This window comes from Alligator mississippiensis, chromosome 12 (assembly GCF_030867095.1).
Source record: "Alligator mississippiensis isolate rAllMis1 chromosome 12, rAllMis1, whole genome shotgun sequence".
Classification (NCBI taxonomy): domain Eukaryota; kingdom Metazoa; phylum Chordata; order Crocodylia; family Alligatoridae; genus Alligator; species Alligator mississippiensis.
The window spans coordinates 30,779,720-30,788,279 of record NC_081835.1 but is presented as its reverse complement, the minus strand read 5'-3'; the positions used below and the strand labels follow the sequence as shown (position 1 = coordinate 30,788,279).

Genomic DNA, 8,560 nt, shown 5'->3' with positions numbered 1-8,560 from the left:
AAGTTTTACAGGATATAACACCAGAATAGTGACAGCAATTAGAAGTTGGCCCACAGTATATGTCAGTCTGTTTCTGCAGTAGTGCATATATTGGGATCATTTTTAATATTTTAACTTCTTGTTTGGGGGAAATTTTGATGAGTGTTTCTGGTTCTGGGCTGCAAAATCCTCTGGCTAACATACAGTACCCTAGCGTTTTAGCTAAAGCAGTATATCCTTCCAGATTCTTTAAGAAAGACAGAGAGAGATCCAGCAAGGAGCCTGGTTTCACTTCAGCCATTTATTTTTGCAACAATCAATTACAAACAACCTGAGTAACAACATATGTAGGTACAATAAAGTTATGAGACAGACCATATTTTCTTGCATACCACACCTTTTTCTTCAAAAAATCAGCCTCCCCAGATTGGTGTGCCTCTTAAGCAGGAAGCTAATTTTTCTGCTTAAGCTAGAACCATCCTGCTTTAGCACCTGTTCCAAATACAACTGCCCTGCAGCAGCAGTGGCTTTCTTTTCAGGCAGCTGAGGGAAATCAGTTGACTTAATGACCCATTGTTCTTCACTCTACAAGTATTAACAATAGTCTTTCATTTTTAATGGTCTAGATCAGGGGTTCCCAAAGTTTTTATGCCACAGCCCAGCAGTCACAGCTGACCACAGCCAGAATTTCTGGCGGAAAGACAGATAAGAATACTTCCACCCCCTGAGCAGGGGGGTGGACCAAACCCTGCACTGCCGCAGGCCATGCAAAAGGAGCCACGGCCTCTCTGTCCAGCTCGGGGGGGGGGCACAGTTTGCTGGTCTGCGGCCATTTCTGGTCTGGCAGCTGACTCACCACGGCCCAGTGCCAGGCCACAGATTGAGAACCCCTGATCTAGATGTTATACTGATCAAGTTAACCTTCCTTCTAGCAGTTTTGCTGTCTGGTAGCTATTGCCAGTCTCTTTCCTATTTCACAGCCTTGCAGACTCTTTAGCTCTGCCTCTGCTCTCTGCATACGTAACTCTGGAAAAATCTTTTTTTTCCCCTTACATTCTTCCTTCCCAACAACAAGTTATGTATCTTACTCGGGCTACACTGTATATGCAAGAAAATACAATGTTTTATCAAAAGGAAGTGAAGAAATACTGCTGCCTATTGGTAACTTCAAAACGTTCTTCATAATCTGGTATCCCATATGGTTCCATTTTTAAATGTTTTACCCTTGAGAAACTACATGTTGCAACCAATGTAGAAGATAATGAGCATGTGACCAGTAATCCCAGTGCTGTCTTAATGTTGTTTTTAATCACACATTAATGCACAAGTGCAACTGTAGTTATACTAGGGGTCAGCCATATTTTTGGGCAGAATGCCAAAAACACCCACAACCTTGACTTGTAAGATGTTGGCATGCCAGGGTAAGACAGCATGGGGGCTGTGAGGAGCCCAAGCCATGTTGTGGCAGCACAGCCCCGGTCCCCTCCCCATCATCCACCCCAAGGTGCACATGCCAAGCAAAATGCCTTTTCATACTGTGCCAGGGGCTACCATACTATAACATTTATTTTGAGTAAAGTTATAAGTTTAAATTTGCTACTTTAAGTTACTATACTTATGATCTTTTGCCTGAAAAAACAAAGTACTGTATGGTGAATGCACACAGGAATATATTTGCTTTTCCATGTGCTCCAGAAAATTAAGCAGTTGCAGAGTTTAAAATGTTGTGACACCCAGAGCATCTTCATTACACACCTTAGCATCATTAAAATAATACAAATTAATCTTTTTCATGCATGCAGCAGGACATAGCTGTTTTCAAGCATGCCATGAATATATATTTTGGCTTTGTTTGTATTTAAGGCTGTGGTGGTTTTTAATTTAACAGTTTGTCCTCCTCCCAAGCATTCTTTTCCTGATCAGAAATGTCAACAGTGTAGAAACAGTTTTCTGCTATCGCCTGGTAAAGAGTTATGTACTTGGAAGCTTTCCTTGTCTGTGGGATCACAAATCTTTCTGTGAATTCATTTTTGTCCATTTGTTGCTTTCCCTGTGCAGCCAATAGGCAGTTAATAAATGCCAGTGCATAGGTGTAACAATTGTGGTGATGTTCATCATACCTATGAAAAAGATACTGGGTTATTTAAATGATAATTGCATGTGTAAGGCAGGTAATCATTTATTAGCTGAGAGGAAGAAGCACATACCCTTCAAAAGCTGTAAAATTCCCTTCATGTTGGCACTTAAGTGTGTGATGCCTGAAATAATTAGCTTCCCTATCTACGCTGAGACATTGCACACTGTGGGTATCAAGATACAGGTACCAAAATGCCAAACCACACAATGACAAATTCTGATTTTAAAAAAGAATCAACTTTGTAAACCAATGTCTTCTTAATTTGATAACCGTCAAGGGTATCCTGTTCAGCCACAATGGTATCTCCTACAGCTGTGATGAAAAATTATGTGCCACCGACATATCTTGAATGCAGTGCTAATTCAACTGCTGAACTAAAAATCATATTTTTTTACCTGTGAAACTTCAGGTAATAAATTCTACATGTGGCCAACCAGCAGAAATGCTCTTATGTAAATAATAATATGGAGGTGGGGCACTATGCAGATTTCGTGTGTGTGTGTGTAATACAGCCCAAGCGGAAGTGAGCTACCTGTTTTCATCTTGTAAGGTTTTCCACATTCTCCTATGTTTCACAATAATTGTGCGTTTTAATAACTTACTCTTTCACACACAGCACCACCTAGCTTTTCCCATCCCGTCCCAGACTTCCACCATTTTGTCTTAATATATCACTGCACAGACCTCTATAACCACCTCCCACCATGTTACTTGTACAGAAATCTACTCATCCTAACCTTGTGGCTGCTCTCCTTCCCTATGCATAGCTGACAGCTCTATGTTGTATGCTGCTCTACCTATATCTTAGCAAAGAGATTTGTGAATGTGCAGGAGTTCCGTGTAAATGCTGGGGATTTACAAAATACTTTTGCAATGTCCAGTCTTCAGCAGACCAGTAACATGGAACACCAACTCTTGTTCAGTCTTCCACTATTCTCTTCAAAGCTCTTCTGCATTGATGCTCATTATGTTTATAATGACCTATGACTTTTGATTTGCTAAGCATGCTATTGCCAGAGTGTACTTCATTTATCACAGCTAACTGTTTTTATAAAGTGATTGTAAACATATGCCAGGGTAACTGTCGTCACTGCATTGCAAAACAACTGGAAAATCTCTTACAGTTTCTCACTGGAGACTTGCACCAATGCTAAAATGTTTGAATCGTCATGGTTCACGTGCCTAAGCACCAGTTCAGCAAAGCGTGCGCTTAAATGCTTTGGCAAATCAGGACCATCATAGAGCTAACAAGAATTAATTAAAAAAAAAGGATTTCCTTATTGCTTGAGCATAATTTTATAGACTTTAGTCTGCCGTTACTCTATTTAGTTACAGGGTCATCTGTATAATATCTCCTCATTATTATATGTTGTCAAATTACCTTCGCCAAGTATGAAGCATGGCTCGGTATTCAAGTGTATGGGTAAAAAGACAGAGCTGCCAATAATTTAAGGTGCCACTGCAAGGTCTCATTGATCCAACTCAGCTGCCACAGACTGTAGCTGCACTTATTTTTTTTTTTAATTTAGCAGGATGCATTTACTTAATCCATTGCATCTAATTTTACATTCTTCATAACTATGAAGATAAAATTCAGTGCACCCATGCACAAAACTTAATGTAGATTAAATAAAAATAGAGAATTAGAGTAAGTATTTTTACTTCTCTTCTACGTTCTCAGACAATAAAATAACTATATGGACTTTACTAAAACACTACACAAGAGATTCTCCACCACACTTTTATGGTCTTTAGATGCAGAGCTGAGAAATCATGGCTTATTTAAAAAAACTGGCTCAGAGCCAGTGGGTTGATTCTTAAATTAGTTAGTGGAAGACATTTTTCACTTTTCCCTTGCTGCCCAACTAACAATGAGGCCAGCAGCAATGATTCCTGGGACCTTTGTATCTGATTTTCAGTTTAGAAGTATAACTGATTTCATTTCAGGTCTTAGAAAAGGATGCCTGAAATCAGATTTTTTTTATGTTGAAGTCCAAGATCCTTTATGACTGATATCTTAACATACTGTAGCCCTTAAACTGGGCCTGTTTATGAAAGAGAACTAAGCTGTCAGGTTATAAAACATGGCTACAGAATGACATGCTGTCTTTGGAATCAGGAAGATAAATCACAAACATTATCTATCTTAAACAAAACCAGCTGCTTATAGTTATTGCAGCAGTCAGCACAGAATTTGGCTGAGCAGCAAAATACACATCACAGCTGATTCAAATAATGACAAGGTAGAACAACCATCAGAGCTACTTTCACAATCCACCCCAGATGTTACAGAGGTTTTACACACCAGTCTTAACAGCTTGAATTTGGCCAGGAACAATAACATTTGGGTCAGCAGATGAATATATCTGCTTCAACTCCAGGTAAGCCTTTGATTGTACACTTCTGAAAACTGGGCAGCAAAAGAAAGAACTAGAACAGACTTGGCCTGATCTCTTATGAGGATCAGAATGCAGAATTAAAACTGGTTCACTATATGCCTGGTTTTTTTTTCTTGGTTTTTTTTTTTTTAAATCTACAGAATCCAGCTAAATGATCCTGAATAGCTGAAAGGTTCCAACTGCTACTCTTAATTTGGATGTGCATTCACCGTAGGTGCAAACATGTTTTGGGCAAGCTGATTGCTTGCTTTCATTAATAGGGTATCTTGGAATTAAATATTCTTGAAGTATACAGGGAAAGCTATGAAGTAGTTTTCTGGGGGAAAAAATGTAAACACCTAACCCTCTTTCCTCCATTATTCTGTTTGACATCAAATTATTTTCTAGAAGTAAGGGTGGAAACTTAACAAGTTCCAAAGTTATTAAACATCAGTGGAAATTGTGCTCCTCAGGCAGGCACTTTCTGAGAATTCCATCATAAATCAAGTCCTTTTGGCTTCAGTCAAAACATGGGGAAAACTATGCATGTTGAAATACATGGCTATATCAGCCGGAAACAGTGATTCAAGTTGGGCTTAAAACTAACTCCCGTTCACTTCAGCACTCCACATGATTGGACCCAAGCAAGCCATTTCATAAATTCACTTTATACAAGGCATGTGTAAAGCACTGGTCTTCTCAGTGAGTTTGTTTATTAATAAACTTGGTGATGTGGTGGTGTATATTCCAGCCTGGCCACATCTCTTGTTATGTCTACATCTGACAGCCTCAATGGAAGCTAAAAAGAAATGACCCCACAATGATGACCATGCCAGATTTGCTCAAAATGTTTTAAGGCTTTCTGCATTTACCTGGCAGAAAAAAGTATGGCACTGCAAGCCAGCTGGAACTGGATACAAGTCACATTGAGCATTTTTTCCATTCCTCATCATTGACATGGAATAAATCATCAAGATGTATTCTGTATACAAAACTCTTAGATTTCAGCATGATCAGGATTTTAGCCTGTAGAGCCAGAAGTACCCAAGAGAAATGAATCCCACCAGCTGTAGATTTGCCTAAAATTGTGAAGAATCAGGGCTTCCACAGTTAACCACAGGTACCTCTAGAGCCCTGACTTAAGAGGATCTTATTGTTTCTGCACAAAAATTTTTCTGTTGTTGGAGCAACTGGCTCTAATATAAAGGCTCTGTGTTCCAGCAGGCATATCTATTACTTTGGCCACTCCCTCAAAACACATTACCATTTAACAAAGCTGTAGATTTTCAAGCTGCTAGTTGTCTGAAAGGACCTTACAAACTGTTGCTATGTGATTCAAGTATATGAAACCAGCGGTGAACCACAAACTTAGTACAATTCAATCCTGAATTAACTCTTTTCTGTTAAATTTATCTGCTGAACTTACATACCTGTGAGGAAGCCAGGCCTCTCCAGCAGAGAACTCTTCTAGGTACTTATCCCACTGTTGAAGCAGCCCATACATGCCTGGCTGTACTAGTGGGATACTAATGCATTGTTCCCACCCAAATTCAACTCTGTGAATGCCCGTTTCATTGTAATTGTATACGAGTCCTGGAAATACAAACAGCAACGTTATTAGCAAGAGCTGGAGAATTAGAAATAAAGTTACAGTTCTGCTAACAGGATGAAGCAGCTGCTTTCTATAATGGTACTCCTTGCTGCAATACAGCAGTTACCGAAGCCTGTAAAACTGTCCTCTCACTCCCTCCCCTACCAAAAACATCATATTCTGTCCCACAAGCAAAATTTATTTAAAAAAAAAAAAAACACAACTCCCACAGAACATGCTGAATAGTTTTTAATTTCAAAATAAACAATCCACTGTCATACCTGCAACACAAGTGTTGCCCCATTCTGTTAGTGCAAAATAATTCAGTGAAAATGGGTTGGAAAGTAAAACTGATAATCTACTTTCATTGAGAAAAATGCAAAAGATGAACACCACATTAAATTCCATTTTTAAAATTCTATCAGATATCAAAAAGGCTGTTATAATCTGACAACGTCCTGTTAAGGAAAATGTATTTAAAGTGGCAGTACAAATAACTGTAAAGCAAACATTTTCTAGTATGTCTTTCAAAGGCTGCCTACCTTGTTAGCATTTTGTCCTGAGAATAGATAAATAGGGCTGGGTTTGGTTTCCAACATGAGTTCCATTTTATAGGAATCTTAAAAGTTTGGGATTATAATGATAGGTGGTTTTCTTTTGGGGCTCTCTGGTCAGTGCTGAGATGTTAAAACAGAATCCCACATTTAAACTGTCAACCTCAATTTCCTTTGACATTAGCAGAGCCCAGATTTTACTGTAGCTCTCTAGTAGTAGAGCCAACAGGTTTGGAGATGTTTTTCAACAGCAAATCTCACTCACCATGCATGTATCCAATTAGTGAATGCAACTGGCTGGCTCTGAAATGAGTGCTATTCAATCCTAACCCCTAAAGCACTGGTTCTTATCCCATTTTGTACCAGGACCCATTTGTAAACATCGATGGCCAGTCCCAACCCAGTGCCCCTCACTCCCAACCTGCTGCCCCATCCGCAGCGTGAGAGGTGGAGGGGCCCAAGCAGCCCCTTGCAGGCTGGAGCTCTGCCAGCCTGCAAGGGAAAAGCCATGGTTTCTCATGTTTTTCTCCTTTAAAGGGAGAATCCATTTTTGAAGTATGTGGATCCATTTTTAGAGTTTGTTCACAACCCTTTCATATATTCTTGTGACCCACTTTTGGGTCATGACCCACGGGTTGAGAAATACTGTTCTCAAGGAAGATCAGGAAGATAGGAGTGAAATCAAACTTGTATATATAGTTTAAATCCCAGAAATGTACTGGAGATACACAAAGATGTTGCATATTTAAGAAGAGATTAATTACAAAGCTCTTGTTACCATTAGTACTGGTTATTCCAACATGAAGATCAGATTTCCCATCATACTCTCTGAAAGAAAAATGGTATAAAGTTTTTACGACTGAAAATAGCTTCATGCAGGGGCTGCTTGGTCACGTTAAAAATACTCTGAAAGGTCTCCTTCCCTAATTGCTGGTACTTTTGACTCCAGCTGAGACTAGAATGTGAGGGAGCATGGATGCAGACATCATTACACACCTCATGAAATTTTTCATTTCCAGAAATGGCTGTTTAGATTTTGTACAAGTGTCATTTTCTGTTCACCCCAAACACCCCCCTACTGGACCACAACAACAGCACAGCAGGGCACAGGGCAACAGTAGAGGGAGACCACAAAGGGCTCGGAAGGACAGGTCACGCTCCATGGGGGCTCCAAAGATGAAAAATGAAGGCCCAGATTTCCCCTTACCACAAACCCACAGGATAAGAACTTCAATGAAAACTCAGCTTTTAACAGCAGTCCGTGCACACACACAGTATGGGCTCGCACTTCTCGTCCACTAAGGAGACAAACGGGCCAGGTACACAGGTCGCTACACACCCCGCACCCATTCTGTCAGATCAGGGGCTTAGTGCCCAAGCAACATTTCGCACCAACTGTTTTGCAGACGACAAAGTGCAGCAAGACCCGAACTGGGGACGGGGCAGGACACGCGCGCCTACCCCCGCGTCTGAGAAAGGCCCGGGGCCGGAGCCGGCGGGGAAGGCCGAGCGGCGGACGGCGGCCGTACCCCAGGAAGGCGCCGGCCGTGGGCCGCAGCAGGAAGGCGCAGAGCCGCGCGTGCCCGTTGACGAAGGGGCTGGGGACGCTGACGGGCGCCTGCTCCAGCCCGCGGTAGAGGAGGCGGCGGCCGCAGGCGGGGCAGCGCGCGGGCACACGCGGGCCGAAGATGAACTTCCCGCAGTGGCGGAACCGGACGACGCCGCCCGCCGGCTCCCACGGCTGCATGGCGCCAGCCGTCTCGCGCTGGGATCCGGCTCGCAGAGGGGGCGGGTGACGTCACACAGGCTGGCAGCCCATCCGGCCAATAGCTCCGGGAACGCGCGGTGACGAGCACTGGTGTTCGGGTGCCAGCGCCCCGCTGCAGGCCAGGCGAGAGCAGCTGCTTGCAGCTTGCGAGTC

General features: G+C 42.0%; 1 protein-coding gene across 1 annotated transcript; it reads right to left on the bottom strand.

Moving 5' to 3' along the window:
* Positions 1-261: 261 nt before the first annotated feature.
* Positions 262-8,452, bottom strand: MKRN2OS (MKRN2 opposite strand). The gene is made up of 4 exons (XM_006262557.4): positions 8,169-8,452; positions 7,418-7,467; positions 5,925-6,087; positions 262-2,099 (listed from the first exon to the last, which is right to left on the bottom strand). Exons 1-4 carry the CDS (start codon positions 8,384-8,386, stop codon positions 1,856-1,858), a joined length of 675 nt encoding a protein of 224 aa, XP_006262619.1. The 5' UTR covers positions 8,387-8,452; the 3' UTR covers positions 262-1,855.
* Between the last annotated feature and the right edge of the window lie 108 nt (positions 8,453-8,560).